At 40.5% G+C, this 27,013-nt stretch overlaps 1 protein-coding gene across 1 annotated transcript in view; it reads left to right on the forward strand.

The window, feature by feature from the left end:
- Positions 1-27,013, forward strand: part of TAF3 (TATA-box binding protein associated factor 3) — a 118,920-nt gene that overhangs the window by 90,443 nt on the left and 1,464 nt on the right. The window contains exons 3-6 of the mRNA XM_075761803.1: positions 583-2,399; positions 7,164-7,246; positions 22,801-23,056; positions 26,859-26,965. Of these exons, the coding sequence (XP_075617918.1) occupies positions 583-2,399; positions 7,164-7,246; positions 22,801-23,056; positions 26,859-26,965 (2,263 nt within the window). The remainder of the gene's footprint in view (positions 1-582; positions 2,400-7,163; positions 7,247-22,800; positions 23,057-26,858; positions 26,966-27,013) is intronic.

Raw genomic sequence — 27,013 nt, forward strand, 5'->3', positions numbered from 1 at the left:
TGGGGCTTAGTCCTCTGCTTTCACCTTCAGACTGTGCTGCTTCAGGAAAAACAAGCCATGTTTAGAAAGAAGGTTTCCTAGGAGTTAAAATACAGTCAAAATTGTGTGATATGTAAGGAAGACAGCTAGTTCCAGTGAATTTTACTTTGATGTATGCTTTGCAGTAGACTTTGTTACAGCAAAAAATGCTTCAACCTCTCTCCCTTCGTTTAAAATGAACGAAGCAGGTTTGTGTTACTGTAATCCCTGCAGTAAGAAATAATCAGGATGTTTTTAGGTAGAACTGACAATTTGGACCTGCTCCACAAGGTCTGCCGTCATTGGTGAGCTCTACCCTCGTATGCTTTGTTCATGGGTTTGACTTTACACTGCGATGAGGGCACCTGCCAGTTGTGATGGTGGCTAATGTGAGACGGAGGAGATGCCACTCTTTCTTTCCAAGTAGACCAGTAAGAAGCTGTTAGGTGGCCAGTTATCTCTTATGGGCTGAGATGCGTGTGAACATTTTCTCCAATGCTTGTTTGTTTCTGTAAAACACATTTTAATTATCCTAATGCTTTTTTAAAATGTTCTTTGTTACAGAAGAGGAAGAGGAGCAGGTGCCTACCGATGGAGGTACATCTGCAGAGGCCATGCAGGTGCCACTGGAAGAAGAGGGAGATATGGAAGAGGATGAGGCAATTAATGATGAGAACTACTTGAGCAAGAGACCGTTAGAAAGTCCTGATGCTGAGGAATTTCCACCTGTGAAACGGCCAAAACTATCTGTTTCCAAAGGGGACACCTTGGATGGAGCTTTGGAACCACGTGAGCCTCTTAGCTCAATAAATACTCAAAAAGTACCACCAATGCTTTCTCCAGTTCATGTTCAGGACAGTGCAGACTTAGCCCCTCCTTCACCAGAACCACCAATGTTGGCTCCCATTGCAAAATCACAAGTGCCAGCCCCCAAAACTTTAGAGGCAAAGCCGTTTGTACCCAAAACGAAGTCCAAAACAAGTTCTCCAGGACAGAAGACAAAATCACCTAAAACTACACCCTCACCAGTGGTAACTGGAAGTCCCATACGTTCACCAAAAACTGGATCCAAAGAGAAAAAGTCACCAGGTCGCGCCAAGAGCCCAAAAAGTCCTAAAAGTCCAAAGGTTCCTGCTCACGTTCCCCAACCACCTGTCAAGCCTGAAACACCAAGTAGAACCCCTCTGGCTGCATTAAGTGACAAGATAGGAAAGGAAAACATTCAAGTAAAACAAGTACAGACGCCACCTGAGCCTGTCACCAAGCCAAATGTTGAAAACCAGACTAAGAAAGTACCAGTAATGGACAAGACCATTGATGATTCAATCGATGCTGTGATTGCTCGTGCATGTGCAGAACGAGAACCGGATCCCTTTGAGTTTTCCTCTGGTTCTGAATCAGAAGGGGAAATTTTTACCAGTCCTAAAAGACTTTCTATTTCAGAGACTACGACTCCTAAACCTTCTGTTTCTGCCAATAATGCAAATAAGGCAGGAGCAACTCCAATACCTCCCTCAGGTGGGACTTCAAGTTCAGACATTTCATGGACAATGGATGACTCAATTGATGAGGTCATTCGAAAGGCAAACATGGGGACACCTTCTAATCCACCTACCAACTTCACTTATTTCTCCTCTCCTTCTGCTTCTCCGCCAACTCCAGAACCTCTTCTCAAAGTCTATGAGGAGAAAACCAAGTTGGCTTCATCAGTAGAAGTGAAAAAGAAATTGAAAAAGGAGCTAAAGACAAAAATGAAGAAGAAAGAAAAACAAAAGGAAAAAGATAAAGAGAAAAACAAGGAGAAAAACAAGGAGAAGGAAAAGAACAAGGAGAAGGATAAAGACAAGGAAGGAAACAAGGAAGCAAAATTTCAGTGGAAGGAACTCCTCAAAGATGATGATCTTGATCCCTATAAATTCAAACTAAAGGACTTTGAGGATGCTGACACAAAAGTAAAGTTGAAAGATGGCAATACCAAAAAAGAGAGAGAAAAACATAAAGATAAAAAGAAAGAGAAAGAGAAAGGCAAAAAAGACAAGGATAAGAAAGACAAAGAGAAACTTAAAGATAAGGCTAAGGAAGATAAGATAAAGGCTCCATCAGCACCTCTTGTGTTACCTCCCAAAGAAATGTCTTTGCCCTTGTTCAGCACACCAACTGCCATGAGGCTTCCCAGCATGTTACCTTCCTTGTCTCCAATGCTTCCTGAAAAACTGTTTGAGGACAAAGAGAAACCAAAAGAGAAGAAGAAAGACAAAAAAGAGAAGAAGAAGAAGAAAGAAAGGGAGAAGGACAAAGAAAAGGAAAAGAAAGAGAAGGAAAAGGAGAGGAAAGAAAGAGAAAAGAAAGAGAAAGAAAAAGAAAAACACAAACATGAAAAGGTAAGCTGTTTAGATGAGTTGAGATGGCATACTTGCTCGAAAAATGCACATGGATTTCTACATTTGCTGCTGAGCGTTGTTTAAGAGCTTTGAGGAGATATGCTATTATGGGTTTGGTATTTTTTAAAACTCACAGCTCCAAGGAAGACATCCCCCAAGAGCTTCAGGGATTGTCCCACCTCTTTGGAAGACAAAACAATGGAAGTTCAATTCTGTAAATTTGAAATGTGAGATTGTCCTGGTTTTCCTCAACTCACTTTTCACTTTGAAAAGCTGGGGCTTATACTGAACGGCAGCACACACACAACAAATGTATGTAGTGTTGCAAAGCACAAATTTTGTTTTGTAGATTTCCACTAGTAGGGCTGGTGACCATATACCTTTCATATAAACTTTAAATTTCATTTCTACAAGTCTACTGTTTCAAAGCTTGTAGAAGCCTGTAAATTACCAGGTAGGCAGAAATGAGGAGCAGACTGCCTTCAAATAAACAAGTTCAACAGTTATCTCAGATGTTCAGAACAGCTACTGAATCCTCTCTTAGCAAGACCATCCCCTTGTTGCTCCAATTTGTTTGAAGTAAGAAAATTGTTTTCAAATTATGGTCTAAATGTTCAAATGTCACCTTTCATTTTGAGTTGTATGCTTGAGAGAGAGAAAGGGAGAGCTGATTTTCAAGTGGGTTGAGCTCCTTCCACTCCTGTAACTCTTACTGATTTATATCAGCCAAAGATAATTTCTTCTTTCCAGTATCACCTAATCTTGAGAATATATTTAATATTTAAGAAATGAAACCAGCATATTTGCATGTTATCAGATTTGAAATCCCATTAGAAACGGTTCCCCTAATTCAGGGTTTGCTCTAATTTTTAGTCACTTCACCTTATAATACGCATTAAATTGTTAATATTAAAAAAAAAAAGGAAGAAGAAGAAAAGAAAGAGATTGTCTTCATATGTGATAACCTTGGATACAGGATTTCCTAAATCTCTATCCTTAGCATTAGGAAGCACTACATAAGTTCTGGTTTTACCAAGATGCTCCTTACATCCTGCTTTGAGTGTCATACTCAGTTTGTACAAGCTCAGATTTGAGACATTACTCTCTTTCCTTTTTTGCCACTGTACCCTGTTGTTCTACCAGCTGGACTTGAAACAAACTGCTGATTTCAAAACTTGACATATTTTTTAAGTTGACAAATGTTTTTTCAGTGCAGAATCCAGGTGATCTGGAGAACTAAAATTTGTCTGCTGCGGATGAGTCGGTGCTCGACAGGGTGGTGGTCCAGTTGTCCATGTTAATTTAATGCCTGGTTTTAGACTGCAGCAACACTTTCACGGATTCTCCATTTTGTCGTTATTTCATTGAGAATTTCTGCAGAGCATTCTTTTTAAGTTAAATACGTGCGTGTGTAAAATCAAGACAATGAGTTGCTTGTTCTTCATACATTCGATTTTGCATTTCTTCTGCAAATCTTTACATCAAGTTTGCTTTGGAGCAATATAACAGATACACAAACAAATACAAACTGGTAAAGCTTTGGTATAGACTGAACATATGTATATATGAGGAAAAGGAGATCAACAGTAATAAAAACTTGGACAAATTAAATTGACAAAGCTGCCCATTACCTTGGCAAAAAGTCCCTGTCAAAAGATAAACTTTAAAGCTAGAATGCATGAAAGAGTCCCCAGATAGAATTAAAATTTAAACTGATTCTTGATAGATAAGCTTTTTTTAAATCCACCTCTTTGCTGCAAGTCAGGATTTTAAAAATAAATTTCCCCTTTAAATCTCTTGAGCGATTTTCATTTTTTGCAAGGCCGCACTGCTGGTGTCCTGGAAAAATGGAGAGTTAGAGCTTTATCAGTTGGTGCCCTGAGGTATGTGGCAAAGAAGCTAAATCCTTGAAGATTAGCAAAAAAAATGCAGCACATGGCAATAAGGGGCTTATATGACTACTAGTATTAGTTCAGGTGAAAGAAGTATTGCTTATACATAAAACTGGACAAATCCACTGACAATGTATTTTTAGTTAGCTACAAAGGAGTCTTATATTGCTGGACTTTACCTCTTTGGTGATTTGGGAAGCTTAGTAATCCACTGTAAATGCTCTTCTGCTGGCCCCAATTCCCAGTATTACTCCAGAATGCTGCTCTTTCGTTTTAACCCCTAAAAGTACATGTTTCCTTAATTTAGCTTTTAGATCACACAATGACTTATTTAGCCAGCCATTTATGCTCCAAGAGCAAATGATCAAGTTACTGCTCGGATGCTTAACCTTCCATGGCGTAAGCCCAACCCAAGAGATGAGTTCGTGGGCTAACTGCAGCTTCAGCTCTTGATGGCCAGTAGAAAATGTCAGATTTCTATTTCTAATATTGCTGTACTTAAATAAAAGAGTGACTCAGCAGTAATGTTTCCATTTTCAAGTATTTTTATCATTATTACCTAAGTGTGCATCCCATCCTGTTGGGAAATCAAAGCTTTTTATCCAATTTTCCCTGTAATTTTGCCCCGAACTGCTGGAAGACACAGAACAGCAACCAGTACTCTGCCTAAATGGCAGAAAGCAGAAGCTGAAGGCTGTCTGCTGGAAGCGTTCGGTGGTGCGACTCAGGAAGAGGAGCTTTCGCGTAGGGCTTGCCTGCAGCCCCGTGCTCTGCAGTAAGCGTTGGGATGCTGCCCTTGGAGCCAGAAAATGAGACGGTGAGCTGGGGCGCTGCCTTGCACGCACTACCAAATTAAAAGCAAACGTTTGAAGCAGTTACACCCCACTTCTATGATGGAGATTACCGGGCGTGCTGTAGGAGTGACTGAGCAGCTCATGAAGCAGCCGCTGACCCAGTTTCAGCTAACCTTAATACGCTGAGCTGTAAACTAAAGTAGTTGAGGAACTGCTTCACGAGGATTGGATCCATCCTGGCATCGGGGCAGGGCTTGCCAGAGCAGCCCCAAAGTAAACTGCCCTCACTCATGGATCAAAGTCCTGTCGTCAATGTAGAGGAAGACCGGGATATCCAGGATATAACTGTGAATGCTCCTTAATTTTCCCCCTGCTCCAGTCGCGCAAACCCTACACACAAACCCCTGTTGCTGGAAAATACTTCCTCTCCTTTCGTATCAAAGGATAAGATTTAGGATTGTCATGGAGCCCAGTTGTCCTCTTACAGCAGGCTGTGATGTTGGTATCTGAGCATAAAGAAGTGTTCCGTGTGCTTTTCTTCTGCCACATGAGCCCACACCATTGTTTAGAACATCTCGATAGTATATAAATAATAATACAAAACACCTTAATACAAAGGATGGATGACATGAGTATCTTTCCGTGCTGTGTGCTGGAAGCTAAGTAGCAGTACTTGTCCTAGGAAGTTATGTATTTGAAATAGGTACTACAAAAAGAGGAAAAACCTGCAGGAAAAGAGGTAAGATAATCTAAGGCATGTGGCTGAGCCTCCTGTACCGAGGGTTCAATTCCATGTCACTAGCCAGTGGATGATGCTGCAGGTTAAGGTGCTGGGAAAGCAGTTAAGAGACTTACCTATGGAAGCGGCAGTGAAATTGTTCCAGGCATTAGGAGCTCCAGAGGTAAAAAGCTCTTGCAACACTCCAGGGGAATGACATAACAAAAAAACCTGTGCTATATAAACAAAAGAGTAGAGAGAGACCTGTGAAGTAGGCTAATACATATCCATGGAGAGCTTTATTGAAAAGCGTGGTTAACTGTGTCCAAACAGCAATACTACTCAGGCTGCAGCCCTTCTCTCTCTGGAGTAGACATCTCCTAATGAGCAGCTCCGATTCCTTGGGCAAGCTGCGTGACACGGGGCTTTGTCATTACCATTCCTCAATGTAAGTCCTAATTGAGTCCTCCCACTCTGCCCTGCTGTCTCCTGCACTGCTTTTTGAATTGATTGTTTGCCCTCCTTTTCTTTATGAAAGCTTTTAAAAACTGATTTCTCCCACTGAGAGTAGCTCGGGTTTCCATTTAGTATATGCATACTGGTTTTTTCTTGAAATTCCTAGACCAGGTACAGCTAAGTGGTTATTTTATTTGACATGATGACACATGCTCAAAATTTTGGCAGATACTGGTTCAAAGAGTTTAAGGATATAATCAAGTCATCTAAACTCCACCAGATACTGAGGTTGGAAACCAGGCCATTTGAAAAGTAGCCATGAGAAACATCAGCTTAATTGCATTAAAAAGCAGCGGTTCAGTTATACCAACGTGGATAAGCACTTTCATAAAGTATTTGCTGTTGGTGCTTGGGGTTTATTTGCTTCCTCTGTGTCTAATTTTGATTCAAGAGGGTCATAGTACATTTATGCGATGATCCTGGGAAACAACTGAATTTAAATCTCAGGAAAAGTGCAAACACCGGTGGTACCTATCAAGTTTGAGTACTAAGGTCAAAGCATTTCATGTCATTGTTTAGAAAGGTACGGGGGGGGTTGTGTCTTTAGAAAAATACTAAACTGGGAAGACATGTTAACAAAGTGTATGAGCAACAAATGCAATGAAATTTCAAGTTGACCTTTTAGTCTAGAATTCATATTTGGGATTGGCTGGGACCTCCTGACAAACTCAGACCATCCATGTCACAGCACAAAGCATGAGAGAGCAGTGATCAGTCTATCATAGGTCTGTCTCATTAAACCGATATACTCTGTTTGGTTAAGTCCATCAGTGCTTTCATGTAATTAATATATTTTGGGAGTCTGCTTGCAGTCTTTGATTGATGATTGTGTTCCCTTGTACAGATAAAGGTGGAACCAGTTGTTCCAGCTCCATCACCGGTTATTCCTCGGCTGACATTAAGAGTGGGTGCAGGCCAAGACAAGATGTAAGTACAAATAAATTCATCTGCAAAGTGTACGCTTACCACAGTTCATGCTCTATCGCTCGTGATAGCTCTTATTTTCAGTGAGAAATGCTTAAAAATTAGTGGCAAATGACATTCATACAGCTATGGCATCTTTTGACCATTCTAATGAAAAATCAAGCAGAACGCTTCCCAGTAGAAACTTTTTGGACATTTTACCCTTTTTCTTCTACTCTCCAAGTGGGACCCATCATCTTCCATCCATCCTACAATGTTTCCCAGTCCATGCCTTTCTAGGGCATGGATTACAAGACTCCATCTAGTCTTGTATGCCGCCTCAAGGGACATTTAGTGAGGCTTCCATAATGGGCGGTTATCCCTATTGTGACCTACAGCTAAATTTCATAACACTCTTCAGCTAACAGTTGTTTTGTGCTTTAAAACATAACAGTTGAAATTCCTTTATATGCATCTGTTTTATTATAAGTGTTGATGATTATTCATGAGTGTACCTAACACATTGCAAATGTCGGTTCATTAACTCCCTAATTATTGGGTGCTGTTGTACAAATAATAGTTACTTTGTACTGTATGAGCGTAAATAGGCTGGTTCCTATCCTGACATCATACAGCATAAACAGGTGGCTGGAGAGGCTGGGGAAACCATGTGCCACGGGGCTTTTTAGCCTGGTCCTGTGTTGTGTGTGAAGGGTTTCTTTTTATCAGGTTTTTCATGTTGGTTTTAATGGCGCAGAGCACGCTTTCGCGTCTGATGGTAAACATGAGCGCCAAACAGATCTTTCCTTTCCATTCATCACATTATTATATTGCTAACGTAGTTGTTTCTCTTTTATAGCCATTCTGAACTAAATTTCCTAATCAGTATTTTTTCTGCTTTATAAGTTAAATGGCATCTTTGATGATTATTCTCTTTTTCTGTGCGGTCCTACTCCTCTCTCACAGGTAATTGTGACTGTGACTGTACTGGTTTGAAGTTGCTACGGAACTTCAGTCATTTCTTGGTTTCTATGGGACACCCCCACCCTAAATATCAGGGCTTTTTCCTGCTCTTCAACCGTTTCTGCTTTCTTCCTTGCACAATATTTGAGTGTGATCTAAACACTCAGATTGCTGTACAAAAGCTCCTGCTTTCCCAGAATGGTTGTCTGTCCTGCTGTGCAGATTTGAATGTGCACAGGTGGACAGGATGTCCCTTTAAAGCTCACAAATCTATTTTTCTCTTTGAGGAGCTATGGATACTTTTAAACTCCTTTTTTCAAGGACAGTACAAGTGTTTATACAGGGAAACTTAAGTCATATTTTCAAAATTCTACTAAGTACTTCTAAGTTAGAGTTCTGAAGCCATATTTTAGCACCAAAGAGTTGACTTTGCTTCCCATCTTATCTCACCCCAGTTCTTCTCATACCCACAGACATTTTGTGAAGGGATCTTCACAAAAAGCAGAAGATCTGCTTGCTACAAATCATATGGGTACCTCATCATCAATCAGCCCTGCCAGTCTGTAGCGGGTCAGAGTTACTGACATATTGTTTTATGGTCTTTTGGGAAACTCGCTTCTATCCCAGTTTCCTTTGTGCATCTCCAGTGGCACCATGACCACCATCTGAGGACCTCAGGTCTTGTGATCCTTAGTACGGCAGAGCCTGGAGTTTAAACCCCGACTCCAGGATGGGACATACATAAAGCTGACTTAGCTCAAAGCTTCTAGACAAATTAGGGGAGAATTAAACACCAAGGCTGAGATCTTCAGGGGCAGGGAAGTCCTGGAGGCAGCTGGTAGCAAATGCCGAAAAATGGTTGTGCTGCAGCTTTCTGCAGCATCTGTACTGGGCCTTAGAGGGGAACTTCATCTTCTCCACATGAAACTCATCCTCAAGATAGCTTTAGGCTGCATAACCAAATGAGGTTTGAGTCATTAGTATTCCATCTCTATTTGCTTACTGGTTTCCCTTTTCTACCTTAAATATCTCCTCACTGCCCACCATACTGGCACCCTAAAATTATCCCATTGTAATGGCTGTATCACCCAGTTGCACCTTCTGACTGATGGCAAACAAGAACTTACGGAGCTTTGTAATAGCTTTTCGGATTTGTCATAGATTTCCAAGGCAAAATCCAGGAAGAAATTTGCCATTACACGAGTAAATACAGTTTGTGCCACGTGGCTCTGGGGACCGTGTTGTGTTGCGTATCATTCCAACATCTAATGCGGCAGGGCTTGCGGTGGAGCTGTCCTGCTCTGAATACTACTTTCGCTTTCATCCTCAACAATTAATATTCAGCCTGAACTCAGAGCATATTTTAATTTTCACGTGTTGCGATCATTATGAAAAGGACTGGTGTCGCTCCGAGGCAAAGCGTTACATAGCTCTGTGTGTGGCTTGGACCTCTGAAGTAATACCAGAAGTCTATGTGACCTCTATTTAAAGTGATTAGTTGGAAGGACCATAGTAGGATCATCAGCCTTTTAAGTAGCTCGTAACAGACAGAAACAAAAGCTTTTGTGATGTGTTATGGTAAGGGAAAGTTATGTTTCATCTGTGTTGGTAATGAAGTTGTGAATATCTGGTGACGAAAATCTAGAAATGTTGTGTTTCAATTAGCATGTCTATGGAGTTTACTTAGCATGGGATTGTATGAGAATACCATGAATCGCCATGGAAAGGTTTTTGGGGATTCGTAGAATTTGATAAGTAAAAACTAGATTGAGTAATGAGTTATTTCAATTTCCTCTGTTAGAGAGAAGAGCTGTTTGGAGGCTTTTGGAAGTACTTAAGTACCCATACAACTGGAGATTGGTTTGTTTGGGGGAACTTCATATAAAACTGTCTTTAATGGAAGTACTTACAGATCTTGTAAAGCCATGAAGTCTTACAGGTGCCTGAAGAAAAAGTGTCAGATTGATGATGCTTGAAATGGAGATTCACATCACACCATAAACACAGCGCAGCAACAGCAACACAAGTTTACTCGAATAATGCAGCAGTGGTGAGGAAAATGCCTTTGCAGTGTAGCGAACAGTTTATTCTCTGTCATTTCACTTCTTGGCTCCTCTGCTTGGACCAACATACAGAGCAGTGATGGCAGTGGCAGAGAAGTCTCCTTCTTTCTTGTTTCTGAATAGGAGTACATATTGCTCCGAGATTCAAAGTGATACCTGCATTCGAGCTTGTCCGGTGTGCAGATATTCTTACAACACACATCAGTTCAAAGGAGATGGCTATTAATAACGTTAGGTTAATAGACATGAAAATGTACTGTTGCTGAAAGATGAAGAAACCAATATTGGAAAAACTGTCCTACTTTAGGGTTTTTTTGCAAGTGTTTTAACTGCACAGTAAAACAAGAAGAAAGTAGATTATAATCAAAGCATTTCCATCTTAGTTGTAAACAATTACAGCAATACTTGCATGGATGCCACATTAGAAGAAATTTACTGGATTCCATTCTAATGCAATTAGAGCTAATTTTGTTCTTTAAATGAATAAAAGGTCAGCTAGTAAATCTAGTTTATCTCAAGTCCAGGCTTCAATAAATTGTTTTATTTAATTTGTTGTAAAAGATCTTATCCTTAATGGGCCTAGCTCTTATTAGTTTGCTTGGGTTCTAAAATATTTATGACCACCTTTTTAGATATGATTTGAATGATATGTTGGAAGGGTTTTTTACTGGTTTTTTTTTCTACTCCAGTGTTATCAAGGTAGATTGCTAACTGAGTTAGTATAGGAAGGAACTAGAGATGCTATCTTTTTTAAAAACAAAACAAAACAAAAAACCACAGCTAGCATAGACTTTTAAATTTTAAATCAACTGCAAATGATGAGCAGAATTTAATACTTTTATTCAATTGCATCATGGTTTTTTTGTCTAATTATTTTTTCCTAAGCACAATCATTTTTCATACACATGAGCTTTTTAAAAGCATATCTGTTGATGAGGTGTTGACATTCCAGCTACTACCACAGTTCACATAAACTTCAGCAAAAGTATGTGCTGTAATTTTTGATACTTCAGATAAATTTATTCTACATTTAAATACAGTTTTTAAGAAAAAACACATGGCTTCTGACTCTAATGCCAGACCACAAAGCAGAGTACCACTCACTGGTTGCTGTTTCAGTGCTCCTGTGACTTAGAAGCAGGAGGGATATTTTTTTGTGAAATCAGGTCTCCAAATTTACCTTAAAATGTTGGGCTTTTGCTCCAAACTTATACTCCACTGTATCATAGCTCTGCCATCAGCAGGGAACCTGGAAACCAGACGTGAGAAGGGGAAAGATGGGTATTTTAACAGTGTTTAACTTGTAAACGTGACCCGCCACTCTAATGAAGTTACCCCTTGTTTTACATATTTTTAAAATGAGTAGATATGTGACTTTCTCCCCAAAAAATCGCACATATGCTCAGATGTGCATGTGTCTATAAAAAATGTATATTAAATAACCCGTGGATTGTAAAATAAAATCCTAAAAGGATTAAGGGATAGAAGAAGTTTTGTTATCCAGATATTTAATTGACTCCACTAAAGCTTTTTATCGCTTGGTAGGATATTATCAGTCCAAGGCCTAACTTAGGTTCATTTGGAGGCTCGCTCGACTGCATGATATCCCCATGACAAAAGCCACCAGCATAGCTAGCTGACATCGTTTGTAGGGAATCTCAAGGCCAAGTGGCATACATATATATATATATACCAAATTACTTTGTGACCAGTAGATGTGACCGCTCTGTGTAATATTGGTGACCCAGAAGCATACTTTTGGGACTAAGAAGATAGGAGAACCTGTCTTGTTGCTTTCCTTTTTATTACACCAAGTTTCTGTGATCGTCCATCTAAGAACTCCTACCACAATAAGGTGCTCGTAGCGTGTGTTTTTGTAAATTGGCAAAATAGCATGTGTATGAAAAAGTGGAAGCCTGAAAGGAGATGTAGCTTGAGAAAATCTCCTCATTGAAGTTACAACCCTACCTGAAACACAGCTGGACTGTTGGAGGAGTTTATTTTTCATAAATTTACAGGGTTTGGGTCATCACTGCTACTTGCTCAAGAATTCGTTATTTTAAGTGCAACCACAGTTGGGCAACAGAATTGTAGTAAAACAATTTTTTTATTCATACTGTTTGAAATTCTGTAAAACTTTATTACCTAACCTGCAGCATGCAGAATGCCACCGAGTTCATTATAGGGAAATGTTCTCCAAAAAACCAGATGCCTAAATAATGGGTCTTCTATCTGCAACAAGTTTAATTTACATAAGATTTGAGCTGCAAATTCTCCAGAGATTGAATTTTCTTGGGAAAACCACACACACACGTACGCCATCAGACTTGAAAAAGGTAATGGCACCAAGGGAGGAGAGAAGAAGAAGTTATTAGCAAATCCATCGATACACTTCTTATTGACCTGGTTGAAGACAAGAAATTAGGCAAGGACTGTGTTGATGTTCCTCTAAGCTCACTGGGGATCTGTAGTTGCTGCTGTAACATGAATATGTATTTTTTGAAAACTGCTCATACTCCCTGGGAGTTGTGAAAAAAGCTAGATATCTAAGACAGGACTTTGCTATTAGTGTCAGTTAAACTAGAATTCTGCCCTGTGTAGTTTCCAAGAATGCATCTTATTTTTATGGTATCATCTTTGGTGGATATTCAGGATCTTTCGTATTTAATAGGGTTGTTCTCATATCGATACATCGGATCGTGTGAAGAAACTGTTGAACTTCGGGTGCTACTTAGAGGAGAGCTACTCAGACTTTGATAATTTAGATTACTGCCTTCATAGTGTTTGCCCACAATAGCTGAATAATGGGGTTCATTAACCTCCCTGTGTAGGCATATCCAAATTGTTTGCCTCTAGCCTTGGCTCCCTACGTGTGGCTGGGGAGGAAAGGATTGGCTTTTTATTGACTTGTCAAGCCATAGGTTTGCATTACCAGCCAAGTAGCTCATGACCCATTCCATTTATTTCACTGTTTTGTGGTGGGGAAACAGGTAAAGGAATCCTGCTGGAAGCCCCTCCTTCCGCACGTTTTTATGAATAAGAGCAGTGTTTGGAGCAGTTAAGGCACCGTGACCAAATCCTCCGAAAGACGTAATGCAAGCAGCATGGGGCTATTGTGGGACACAGCTGTGGGTGGTGTTGGTTACCCTGCGAGACGTTGCTTATTCAACAGAAAGCTCTGGAGGAGAACTTATTGTGCAATTAAATAGGAGGGAAAAAGTGATACTTCAGGGAGAAAAATGTAGAAGGGTAAACCACTGTTTGGGAAAATTAAACAATAGAGTCCAGGCAGCGAAAGTCTGTGTTTATTGCAGGACTAATGGGCATCCCAATTATTTTACAGTGTAGCACTTAGCAGAGAAAGACGGTGTTAACTGTCCGTTAACAGAATTACCGCTCTGGGTGTCAATCCGACTTTTGCTGTAGGATGGAAAAGAGCGTGTAATGGTGAAATCATTTTTGATATGATCAATAGACCACCTAAGTGAGGAGGCAGAGTAATGAAAAATGATCTTGCTCCTCTCCAGGGCTGTAGAGGTGTGCGTAAGGAATTCCAGTGATCTTTACAGCTTTCATAAATCTTCGTGCGTGCGTGTTTGTGTGTGTATATACATACCCGCATTTTTCTGTTCTGTAGTCTTTTAAATTTTAAGAGCTGGAGGACTGATTTTCAATGCCTTTTTAAATTCTGAATGTATTTTAATGAAGATATTGTCGTGGGTATGATTCACATCCCTTTCCCAATTGTTCTTTTTGAGTGTAACATATTGGCCCCAATCCTGCAGTAAAATCCCCATGTGTGGTCTTGTATCCATCCGAAGTCTCTTTTACTTCGGTGGAGGTTCCCCAGCCTCTCCCTTGCTGCAGGATTGCAGCTCTTACATGAAAAAAAAAAAAAAAAAAATCTGAAGAATACCATATCTCTTTTACCAAAACAAGTAACTTATCATTTTTGTTTATATTTCTAAAGGTGATTTAGAAGAGTTTTTTTCTTCCTTGAGTGTGAGTTATTTCCAACTTCAGATGTAGCCCTTAGCTTTTTTCTTCCCCTTTTTTTTTTTTAATTACTGAAGCAACCCCAACTAATTATTCATCCTGTTTATGGTAGGTGGTAGGCTGTGGCAAATTATTTTCATTTTGCTGTTGGCCACATTGAGTGATGACTCCAAAAGTGAATCCGTAAAGAGGCTTGAGTCATTAGAAAACAAAACAATTTACTGTGAGATTCTTTGATTTTGCTGCTTATTGCTCAAGAGTAAAAAAAATTGTATACTGTATGCCACAATTAAAAAAAACCCCAACCTTCAGACAGGTTTAGACACATAAGCGAATTGCTTGTGTAAATGGGCATGAGCAGCTGCCCTTGTGAAGCACAACAGAAAATATGTGTGAAAGATTAGAAAGGCAGATGGGTATTTGTTTAAAAAAATAGACTTTTTCTCCATAGAAGATGACTGCAAGACAAAGGTACTGATTTGTTCTTGTCTTTGACATAGGTGCTTCTTCTTTATTCGCGCATTTATTGAAGTTTTTAAGCAAAAGTGAGTAAACTATATACACCCAAGGAGTCACAGTATAGTTCTGGGAGCTGGATGGGGACAAGAGGGCCATGGAGGAGTAGCCATCCATAGAAACAAGGGAAAAAAGATGGTCCTACCTGAATTTAGTAAAGTTGTCCTGTGAGCAGTTGATCTGTAGCTGTACAGAGCCTCCAAGTTCAGGACTGGCCAGTTTGCTTGGTTCTTACAAAAACACGTCTCAGTAACTAGCTGGAAATTACAATTTTAGAGGTTTCTAAACCCATACTTGCCTAATTTTCTGGTAGTTAATAAAATTCACATTCTCCACTAGTTCCCATTAAAGAGGGTAGATGTAGGACTGGTTTATGGGCAAGCTTCTAGATCATGCATCCCATAGCATTTCCCAAAACAAATGACAATAAAGGGCAGTTTGCAAGAAACACATAAGAGAAAGTTTGCAAAGAGCTCATTGGCATAAACATGTTTTACCAGCTTCTGGTTTTGCTGTTGAAAGCTCAGCAGAAGGGGATAATGCCAGGTGGTTTTCACATCGAAGCTCTGAGCAGCTTGTTATTGATGATAAGAGAGAAAAGCAGATGAAAGATACCAAGACACCACACTACCAGCTTAGTTTTGTTTTGTCAGACTGGCGATGAACCATCCGGAGATGTAAGTCAGAATGGTGAGAAAGAATGGGAGGGAGATTTAGGAGTCATCAGCAGAAAGGTGTTTGTGGTTGTTGGGAGAAATACCCTGGTGTAACAGATACGGAGGGCGGAGGCCAAGGGCAGAACTCTGTTTCACTTAAAGTAATGGGAAAATAAACAGTAGAAAACCTGTAATTCAATTTCAAGAGTGCAAATGTCCATAAACCAAAGGAGTTACCTAGAAACGTCAGCTGGACTGAAGACCTAATGGATTCAGAAGTGTCGTTTTCTGCCTGTGGGAAGAGGGCACTTGTACCAAAATGACTAGAGAGTGCATGAATAACTTCTTCCAAAAGGATGTTGGGAATAAGCATTGCACGTCTAGGAGAAATGGACTGTTAGCAAAGAAGTTGCGTCTTCAGGGCAAAAGACTGCAGAGAAGTCAAGCTAAATTAAATGTCGTGAAGGTTATTGAGCAAATAGGAAAAGAAGGGAAGAAGGAGGACCACAGAAATGAAGAGTGGGAGAAAGTGAAGGATAATATAGGTATGAGCCAAGAACAGAAGAAAAGAATACTTTCCTTCTGATCCTATGTTCATTCTCTCCTTTACTGAGAGCTAGGATGAGATGGATAACAGCAGTAGGTTGACAGCAGTGGAAATTACCATAATGAACTGGGAAACAAAGTATGGGCACCTTTATGCACTGAAGTCAAGGAACTGGATAATCTTTCTCCCAAGTTCTAGAAGAACTGCTTTGTGAATTTGCAGACTCAGTGACAAATAATTTTTTAATACATTTCTTTTTATTTTAAAATGCAATGTTTGTTAAATCTATTTTAATAAATAATGGAATAAATGGGAATGCTGAAGAAGGGAAGAAAGGGAAAGTGATCTAGACACCTGGTGACAGCAGTGCACATAATTATAAAACAAATTTTGGAGGAAGAGCTGATTAAAGGCTTGGAAGTAATGGAATAAAACACAAAACGGAAGTGAGCCATATCAACAGGTTTGATATCAATCTTTGATAAAGGAACTGATTTTCTAGGTTAGCCTAGTCCCGTTGGCTAATGAGAGATGTGGCTGGCAATGGCTGATTTTTTGGCATGCACCTTGAGTATTTGTTTCCACCACCAATGCTGAGAGCAGCTGCCTCCACCTCCCACTGCAGAGTGATTTCTTCTGGATGGGGTAAGCAGTCACTGGGTGCAGGATCAAATCGCTTCCCCTCCAAGGGAAGGTCTCAGCTGCAGTGGAGAAGAGGTGAGACACTCGTTCGTGCATATCTGGAATACAGTTGACATCTTTCCTACCACTGGGAGAAGGAACACTGTCTTGTGGATGAATAAAAGATGGTAAATTTGAGCTGGATTTCAAGAAAACATTTAAAACTGTCACACCGGACATTCATAGTGAAGCTGGCAAAGATGGGATTAGCAGAGGAACTGCTCAGCAGTGAGGAACTAGCTCAAAGGGAGATAGCAACTGAGAGTTGTAAGAGAGCTTATCTAACCAGAGAGGAGGTTACTAGTGAATCTGTTCAAGGACGTATTTCAGGACTGGTTTGATTTAATAATTTCATTTAAAATTTTGTCATAGAAGGAGGTAGAACAGTGATGCTTTTTATTGGCAGTAAGATTGAAGGGTGATGTCAATACAAATGAGGATTTGATGATTGACTGGAAAGACATGGATCCCCTAGAACAGACAAGGAAAATGGTACTTAGTACCATTCATTCAGTAAATGAAAAACTGCAGTTAAGGCTTTGCGTTTGAAGTGTACCAATAGAAACTTCAGCCAGAAGTAAAGAGCTGATCAGTAGGTATATTGCTACAGCAGGTGCATTAAGTGGGTGAGATATCATTAGTTGATCACAGAATGACAGAGTTGCCGCCATGATGCAAGTGTGACTGTAGGATGCATTGCAAGAGGTAATTTTAGCAGAGATAGTGGAAGTGTCCGGGCCATCATATGAGAACCTGTTGGTACTTCATTTGAAACGTTATATTCAATTCTTGAAGGCAGCTTGCATTCAGGAAGGATGAATTGGGAAGAGCAGGTGCAGAGGAGGGCTTGGAGCACTGTTAGGGGAGCATAGGAGAGTCTGTGTTATGGGAGGAGAGGAGAGGAGAGCAACTTCGTGTGTTTAGTCTAGTGTGTGAAGAGGGGATATGATTGCTGGCTACAAATACCTCAGGCAAGTAAACATTTTGGAGGGAGAAAGCAATTTAAGCTAAAGAACAACGTTGGCACAAAAACAAATGGGACTTAATTGGCTATGAATGTAGGCTGGAAATTAGAAGAGGTTGCTGTGCCACCAGAGCAGTGAGATCCTGGAACAGGGTAATGGTGGGGACAAAAAGATTAACTGGTTTTAAGATGAAGCTCAATAAACTTGTGAATGGGATTAGGTGACATGATGCCTGTGAAATCACTAGACTCATTTGCCCAGGAAGGGGTGTTTGTGGGGTTTTGCCGTGCTGATGAAATGGAGAATGAGCTGTTGAGCTCCATGTGCACCATTAAAGGTCAACACGCTTATGTGGAAGTTGTGCCATTTGTATGAGACCAGGCAGCGTCCACAAAAATGGATGGTATCTTGGAATAAGTGTTCAAAGTTCATTTACCTTGATAGTGGAGAATATCACATTGCAGGCAATTTATCACATGAAAATATTTATATATTTTTAATGTCAAGTTTAAGTACTGAAGTCTTTTCACTTGCAAAATTGCCAGGGGCTCTGCTGGAGGTTTGATACGTTTTGGCACTCTGCACATGCACGAGTTGGTCATAGCATGTGTTTGTGGAGCTTGGATTTGCCAGTATGACTTGTTTGCACAGAATAAAATGTTCAGCGGGGCATAAGAGATAAAAACTAAGTTTCCCTTTCTAGAAGTAATATGGGAATTAGCCTACATTACAGAGCTTAAATTACACTGATTCTCCTCCAGGGTTGGAATAAAATTTTCAAAATTACGTCTAATCTGTGAAGAATCTAAACCATATGGAAATCTTCCTAATTCCCCTGGGTGTTTTTGACACTTCTACCCGTAGGTCTTAGAGTATTTTGAGGTTTTTTTCTGGTGCAACAATCTCAGTTCCAGGTGCGCGATTTTTCAGTAATAAAATAGTTACACTACTTAACTTTCTAGTGCCGATGAACTTATATCAATAAGGGAATGTCAATACTAATAGATAATAGTATCACTCGTAATAATCCCTGTGGGTTGTACTAGTTTTAATTCTGTCAGTGCAGGTGATGGTGTCACTTACCTATGTACAAAGACCCGTTTAGCTCCTGTTCCTTGCTTAAAAATGGGTCATGGGTTCAGAACAGAATTAGGACTTTTCAAATGTTGTTTTTCCTTTGGGCAGAGAAACAGCTTCTTTGGAGCTCTACCTCTGAGAAAGATTGCTGTGATTTTTCGCTAGACCTTTGGAAGTACTGATACAGCATTTTTTGGAGCTCGTCACCCGTAGCAATCATTCAGCCCTGTGGCTCATATCCTATTTTTGAAAAGCCATTTCCTTTTGGTGCACATGTCTTTTCCCTGTGTTTATATGAAGCAGTCAATGGGGCTTTCAGCCGTAAGGATCAGAATGAAATCAAATAAATTACTTCCAAAGATAGGAAACCATTTCACACCTTGGAGCCTCATTTTGCTCCAGATGTAGCGTGTTACAGCTTATGCCAGTTAGAGCCGATTATAAACCAACTGACCTGTCGCGACACTTAAAATCTTGGTAGAATTTGCTCTTTGCCTGGAAGCCGACACTTCGTTTTCATCCTGTCTGGGTTTGGATCTGTAGCTGCGAACGGGGTGATTGCCCTGGAGTGAGGATGAAAATGGGTTTTCATTCACTCTGCCATTATGAAGAAGTGTATCTGTACATGCATTCAATTATAAATACACCAAGGTTCTGTAAGAAGTACAGTTCCTGCTAGCATTTAAAAATAAATCCAAAGTGAATTTAGGTTGGACACAACCAGATACACAATGTTTACATTAATTCTGGGTTGTTTTTTTTTTAAGGGAGTGGTAGCCTTTAGTTATGATTTATGGAGGCTCTTATTACCACATCTATTCCAAGGGTTTTCTCACACCCCTTCATTTTGGAGGAATTATTTTGATTCAAAAACAACTTTAATTGACTTTTTATCTTTCAATGTAGAACGTGTTTGTGATACATTGTCAGGCAAGCAGCCTGCAGAGAAGTGTAATTCTTGTCTCAGGCCTCTGAGTGTGTTGATTGTGGTTGATGTTCATTTGTATTTGATTACTGCAAAAAATATTAATCCAGCCTCAGTTGTAGAGTTTTTGAATTGGGGTGGGGAAGGAGGTGAAATTTTGTCTTATTTAGTATTGTATTTGCAGACTTTTCATATACAAGTGCTGATTTTGGAAGCATATGAAAAACACATTTGGGAAAGAAGATAACGATAAGTGTATGGTGATGTCCAAATGTAAAGTTTAAATCCTAGCAGGGACCTAGGTACCAGGAGGATCGAAGCTTTGCTGTAGTGAGTACCGCCTACTTGCAGTGTGCTCTGTGCCTCACTTTTCCTGTCTATAAAATAGAGCTCATAAATCTTGCCATCATTTGCATAGTGTTTTGATACCAGGTTTCTCTCCAAGTCTGAAGTAACATTAATTATTAGTCGTGGGACTGTTATTTCCCTTTGATTTCTTCCCACCTCCATATTGCCATGTATGCAGCCCCTTCTTCAGGACGGAGGACAGGCTAAACCACCCTCACTGAGATTACTCCATCACCTCTAATGGTGTAGGACAAAGCCAATCATTTCTCCACTCTGGAGTCTAAAGTCTCTGAACTTTATTAGCTCAAGGGAGTGGTAGGACTAAGCGTGCTCCGAAATGCCGATCTCCTGTTTTGATAACTGAGTTCTAAAATCAAGATAAACAAGCTGCCCTATATACTGAACATGTCCTAATTGCACGCTTCAAGCAAACCAGCCAATCAATGACTGTGGGTCACCCGCTAATGAATATTTGTAGTTTTGGAAGATTTCATATGTGATGTTCCTTATACATCTGCAGTTACTAACAGACTGGCTTCGAAGACCCTGTTCAGGAGGAGAACCTGGCTTTATCTAGACCAAGAAACTATGTAATTTAATTTCATATGTTAGCTGGGCATGGTCTCTCTTATTCAAATTATATTAGCTAATACTTCTTTAAAACTGTTTACACTGTGTGCAGAGTTGTGTTTAAAATCCTATTAGCTAATACATTTCCTAGTCTAGACTCAGGGAGGATTGACTCCCTGAAGAACTCATAGCAGGACTTTGTTTACTTGGAAGACATAGAAGAGGGAGACGAGGAATGAAGGAGTAATGATGTTTGAAACCATCCAAATTACTTTTGCTGTCTGTCCCTCTCCTCGCTTTTACTATCACTAAGATTTTTTTTTATTGAGAGGTGGCCCTCAAGTCATGAGGGTAACTTTGGAAACCGTGGGAGTATTGCTACCAACCAAAGTCTTGGCCATTCAGCGTTGGGAGCCAGGGCGCTCTGTGGGAGCAGTGGAAGGAGGAAGGCACAGAAGAAACATCTGAATTGGGGTGGCCAGTCCAGCAGGAGCCCCAGGGAGCCACATGCTAAGGTTTTCATTGAACCAGAAACACATCATGGACATTCAAGAGCCAAAGAGAAAACTTTATTGGTGGGCGACAACAGTGGCTTCTCAGGTGTACCCCACTAACAGGAGAAGGAGGCTGGCTTTGATGCGTAGATTGCTCGTAGGATGGCCTGATAATAGGACTTACTTCCTTCTGCAAGTCACAGACAACCTAAGTTAGGAGTCCTGTACTTTGACTCACAGTACCTTACTGACATATAAAGAGCCTGAGCGCCCAAATTACGTACCTGAAGCAATCACTAGGACATCAAGTGGTGTGAATACCTTCAGCGTTGCTGATGGAAAATCATCTAATGCCTTTTAGATTCTGCTCCACTCTAAGTTTCTAAACTTGCTTGGTTTTGCTTTTCTTCCCCTGGTCACTCACAGTAGGTCTCAGGAGGCAGATATGATGCTACAGTTGGCAGGTTAGGCAGGAATACCAAACCCATTGCTCTGTTTCCTTTTACGGTCTGTTTTTACTATAACTTGCCATAGTTTTGGTTTAGTAGTGCAAGTGGAATACCTTGGGAGAAAAAACGCTATTATCTCAGCCAGGCATTATATACTGGATAATTCCAAGCCTTTCTCAAGTGATGGTTTGGATTATTAACTTGAAATGCAGACAATGTATCCGATCGTAGCGATAGTGCCTTTTGAATATCATAAAAGAGTTGCAGTAAACTCTAAAGTTGAATGTAAAATTCCCGTTGACGGTGGAGCTGGACTTGCCTGGTTCTCAGGAGCTGGTGCAATTGGATTTTCATCATGATTTTCCTACTGATGTCTCCATTTTCTTAAGATATCCTCGTCTCTGGAATGCCTAACCTTTCTTTAAATCGCCTTCTTCCTACGGTGCCATCACAAATCAATTCCACTCCCACAGTCATCATTCAAATATAAATAAGTTAGTTAAATGATTTACCAAAATGTGGTAAAACAAATAGACCTATCCTGTGTTTTGTTTGAGGTTTGGTTTGGTTTGTTTTCTAAAACATTCTTTTCCTTCTCTTTATGTTGCTAATCTAGAGCCTTATAATAAGGGCTTTTTCTGTCTTGTCCATTAAATTGCATGCACATCAATAACACTGTGTATCAACATTCATTAATAAACGTTGGGTCCTCTATGTATCCCCCTTCCTGGGTCAGATTATTCTATACTGTGTATTTACTAGAGCTACATCCTGTCTACTTCAGCTACTCGAGTAAGTAGCAATATTTTAAATGTTGAGTATATAGTGTGCGTCATTTATTTGTCCTGACTAGATCCACTGCTGATTTCGTAAACATTTGGGGAAAGAAATACCAAACTAGCAAATATTTGGAGAACCCCCTAATGTAGGATCTTAAGAGGATGATATTGTTTCTCAGTTTGAAGATTAAAATCAGTGCTGTTCACAGCTGATTAACTTTCCTTTCTAATATTTCCCACAAATTGAGCTAATGTAATAAAACTTAATGAAACAAGGTTTAGTAAAGCCACAGAGAATATTTATATGACAGCGAGTTATAGAGCAGTTCAGGCAGTCCTGACGTTCGCTTTGTAATGGCTCTGTGCTCTATCCTGTCCAATGGATGGGTGTAGCAATGACAACAGTCCTTGTGTTGGGTTGAAACCGCCTCTTTGATAACTCAGCGGTGATGTGCATTAGGTGCGGTATATTTTCTTGATACGTAGTTGGTGATCGATCATTGCTTTCTTTCCCATCAACTCTAACAATTCTCATTTTTGGTCGTACAGAGTCATCAGCAAAGTGGTGCCAGCTCCAGAGGCCAAACCTTCTACTCCTGTGAGCCGGCCCAAAACACCTCCACCCGTGCCGTCACCGGTACCAGCTCCGGTTCATGTCACCCCTCCTCCAGCTCCAGCTCCTCCTCCTCCACAGGCTACCGTCTCACCAGTCCTCATCCCACCACCCTCTCCAGCCGTCTCGGCAGCAGGAGGTTCCAAAGCTCCAGTTAGGAGCGTGGTGACCGAGACCGTCAGTACTTACGTGGTAGGTAACGCATACTGCCACGCTTTGTCCGTGCTGGTGACATTCATCTCTTGAATTGTTGAGCTCCTGGGTGACTCACCATCTCAAACTGATGGTATCTGGCCTTGTGATGTTGCTCTCTATTAAGCTACTCTTTATCCAGCCTTGCTTCCATGCACTTGTTTTGAGGGGTTAATAACTTAATTAAAACAAACACTATTACTTGGACTGATTTTTTTTCTGTGCTCCCAGTTCAATGTTTAAGTTTCTTCTAACAAGTCCAGTTATATCTCAGTTGGTATTTTCTGCTAACAGAGCTAGAGCATTTCATTTTGGAGGTGGAGATTTTTTTATAGATGCTTTCATAAGTGCTGAATTGAAACCTCAAATGTCAAACTCACCATAGATTTTGCTGTCAGTCAGGTGAAGTACAAAACCCTCGTACAACATCAGGAATTTGACTTAGCCCTCATTTGAAATGTGTAGAGTCCACTAATCTCTTTTCTGGTTTCCTCAACATACAGAAATTGCAAATGTTTGTGCATCTCAGAAAGTCTGTAGATAGTTCATTAGTCTACAGTTCGTTAGTCTGTTTGACATAGGCTCTGAACTTGGCCTCTCTCTGGTAGCATTGAGACTTCTTCATTCCTTCAGAAGAGTCTCCCATCCGACAAGATGTAGGAACTGCATTCTCTAAAATAACATTGACGTACCTCTGGGCAGGACGAGGATTGCTGTGCTACTGAACATTTCTGCTTTAGATGCAGTGTAAAATGGAAGTCCTGACCGTTTCTGGTCACTGAAGAGCAGCAGATACCATTAACAACGGTAGCAGTGCTGTTATCCTCCCTGTCCTGGCTAAGTTCCAGCTTGGTTGGTGACACCTTGCTTATCGGTAGTGGGTAGCAGTTTAAAAATCTCACCATTTAAAACACCTGACGCTTGCTTTATTACAGAGGTTGCTGTGCTTTAATTGCGACACATGCATGATTTTTCTCTTTTTTGAAATTCCTGTTTTTATAATGATTCCTAAGGTAAATCTACCCTGCCGTTTCTAATGGAAAAGGTGCTCTTCCCTGCTGGACTTAAACTGTTGTATCGTGTTACTGGTCTCTATTTAAACAGCTGCTACATTTCACTCCTGAGTTGGTTACAGCACTAGATGACCACACATAGGCTGTGCATATCTTTAGGGTGCAGGATACATATCCTCTGGACACCTTCTGTATCACAGATGTAAATGCAGTGTCACTCTGACGTATTACAGTAGTGCCCAGAAGCTTGGAAATTCACTCTTAAGAGAAACATTTCCAAAATACTGTACTACATCCAATTTTCTTCAGTAAGCATTAAAAGCAAATAACTTAGAGATGATGTTTGGGCAACCTGGTCTAGTGGAGGGTGTCCCTGCCCACGGCAAGGAGGTTGGAACTAGATGGTCTTTGAGGTCCCTTCCAACCCAAACCAGTCTGGGATTCTATGATTCGATGTTTAAAGAAGGAAAACCAGGAGCTTTTCCTAGGTACTTCCAGTGGCAACACACTTAGCACGTTATGGAGAGTTCAGAGGACATGTAGACTCCAGGTTATTTCTTTCTTTTACAACCTTAGAATTGAAATCAGAGCTTTACTGCATTAGGATACAACTCTACGCAGGCAGAGAGACTCCTGATGTGAGACATTTACAAATCAAAAAGCTGAGAGAGGTTGAGGGAGAAGGGAATAATAATTAATAACTATTAACCCCTTATATGAAGGGAATCCAGGACACAAAATGATGAAATGGCTTTCCCCAGGTTGCCTGAGGAAGCTCTTCTAGAGATAAGATTGGAGCCAGGGTGACAGAGGTGTGCAACTCCCTTCTGCAGAGGAGGACAGGAGGATGATCGTATAGTTTAAAAAAAAAAAGATACGATGTGGGATCTCCCTGTAGGATAGCATCTTAGTAAGGGTGCTCTGATCATTAACTCTCAGCGGTTTGTACTAAAATAGCATTCAGCAATCACATACTGTCCCTCCTTCCACGACCCTTGGCTCATTAAGGAATGAGAAGTTACACAATATTTTTAACATCCTCATTCAGCAGGTTCTTGGTTAACAAACCGGCAGAGGTTGCAGTGATTGTAGACCACCCCATCCCTCTCCAGCCCGTGAAAACCTGAGACAGGCATTCTGCAGACAAACATCCCCTCCTGAAAAACTAAGTTTGGAAAAGTTAGCGTACCTGTCCTCTAATGGGGCAACATTAGGCAGCGCTGCCTACCCCTGCCTGTGCCCAAAACAGGCAGCACCCTGCGTGGGGTACCTGCCAAGTGCTGGAGGATGGTGTGGGTGCAGCCGGGTTGCTCAAGCAGGTTGTAAAAGGGCTGTGGCTGTCAGCCCGACAGCCCACAGCATTGCTTCTCTGCAGCACCATGGCACAGCATCTCCTCCTTCCCAGCAGGATTACCCCGCAGAACGGACTATGGACCTCTTCACGCCGAGTGAAACAGTTTACCTGCAGAGCAGACGCTTCTCTACCAACTTAAAATGACTTTGCAGATGTGAGATTAGATGCGTAGATAGGAGTGATTATTGCAATCAATCAGCTTTAAAATCAAGTTCATTGTGTGATGTTGCCTACTCCATGTTGCCGTTGGGAAGGGGATTGTTCCCTGCTTAATATTCCTGGGCTTTGTATTTTCTAGTTTTAAATCCCCCCCAAAAAAAAAAAATCAGGGCTTTAAGAGGAGTCAGTCAAGAGTGATGTGTTGGTTGCAGCTCTGGTACATTCCTATTGATTTTTCAGGAAGTGGTGTAAGATGTACAGACCACCGGGTAGTGGCTTTTGGTTTTTTTCTAAGAGCATTTGGGGCTTTTCATCTGCTAGTTTTTAATACCATTTTTGTAAGCTGTACAGATAGCAAAAAGTTAGTGCCTTAGATATGTGTAAATGTAGTAATGCACAAAAGCTGAGAACAAAACAATTTATGTTTTTTGAGATTCAGTGATAATGTGCAAATCTTCATAAAGGAATGATGAAATCAGGGTAATACCCCAGACATTTTGTACTTTGTATTGTTATTGCGCTTTGGGTGGATTTCGTGACATTTTGCACGTATGTTTTTACCAAAGAACTGTTAAAGAAACCAGTTGAAATTTAAAAATACAAATAACGGGTCTGGCAGGATATAAAGATTAAAAAAAAAATTCATAAAGCTCTGAATATGATAAATCCAGTAAGCAGCTGCCTAATACTGTAAATGATCGGCCTCTCTTGTTTCATTTACCCTTTAGTAAATTGTACTGTGACATAAATGTCATAAGGGGAATGGAAAGTTACTCAGTAACAAGTTTTTTTATATCCTGATCTTATCAGCTCGTTGAAGTTGAAGGCTTTGGCTAATAAGTAATACGGCAATATATACCCATGGCACTGTATATTTTACATGCACGTAAGACTGTTGTCTTACGCAGGAGGCTGCCGTTGCTTGTTCTCGCCATTAACCAGGTAGAATTTAAAAAGTCGTGATAGTATAGACAGAGAAGGAGTTGTGTCCTTAAACCCTGGCTGCTACGTGTGCTTAGGTCGGGTGGTATAACTGGCTTTACTGGTTTACAGGACAATACAGAAAAATGCACGCTTTTGTCGTCATGTACAGTATAGGAAAATCAATTAAAACATAATGCCGAGCACTTACGACCAGAGAATTCATAAATAACAACGGTGACCAGTGAATTTCTTTGTCGGATAAGCAAGAAACTTCTTTTAAAAAAAAAAAAAAGTCAATTTTTCTGCCTGCTTAGCCCTGAAACCCAGCTAACTTTCCTTTCCTTTGCACCAGATCCGAGACGAGTGGGGTAACCAGATCTGGATCTGTCCTGGCTGTAACAAGCCAGATGATGGCAGTCCAATGATAGGTTGTGATGACTGCGATGATTGGTATCACTGGTAAGTTGTTCTCACCCATCCTGTTCTCCCGTTCCCTGGCAGATTGGG

This window comes from Balearica regulorum, chromosome 1 (assembly GCF_011004875.1).
Source record: "Balearica regulorum gibbericeps isolate bBalReg1 chromosome 1, bBalReg1.pri, whole genome shotgun sequence".
Taxonomy (NCBI): Eukaryota; Metazoa; Chordata; class Aves; order Gruiformes; family Gruidae; genus Balearica; species Balearica regulorum.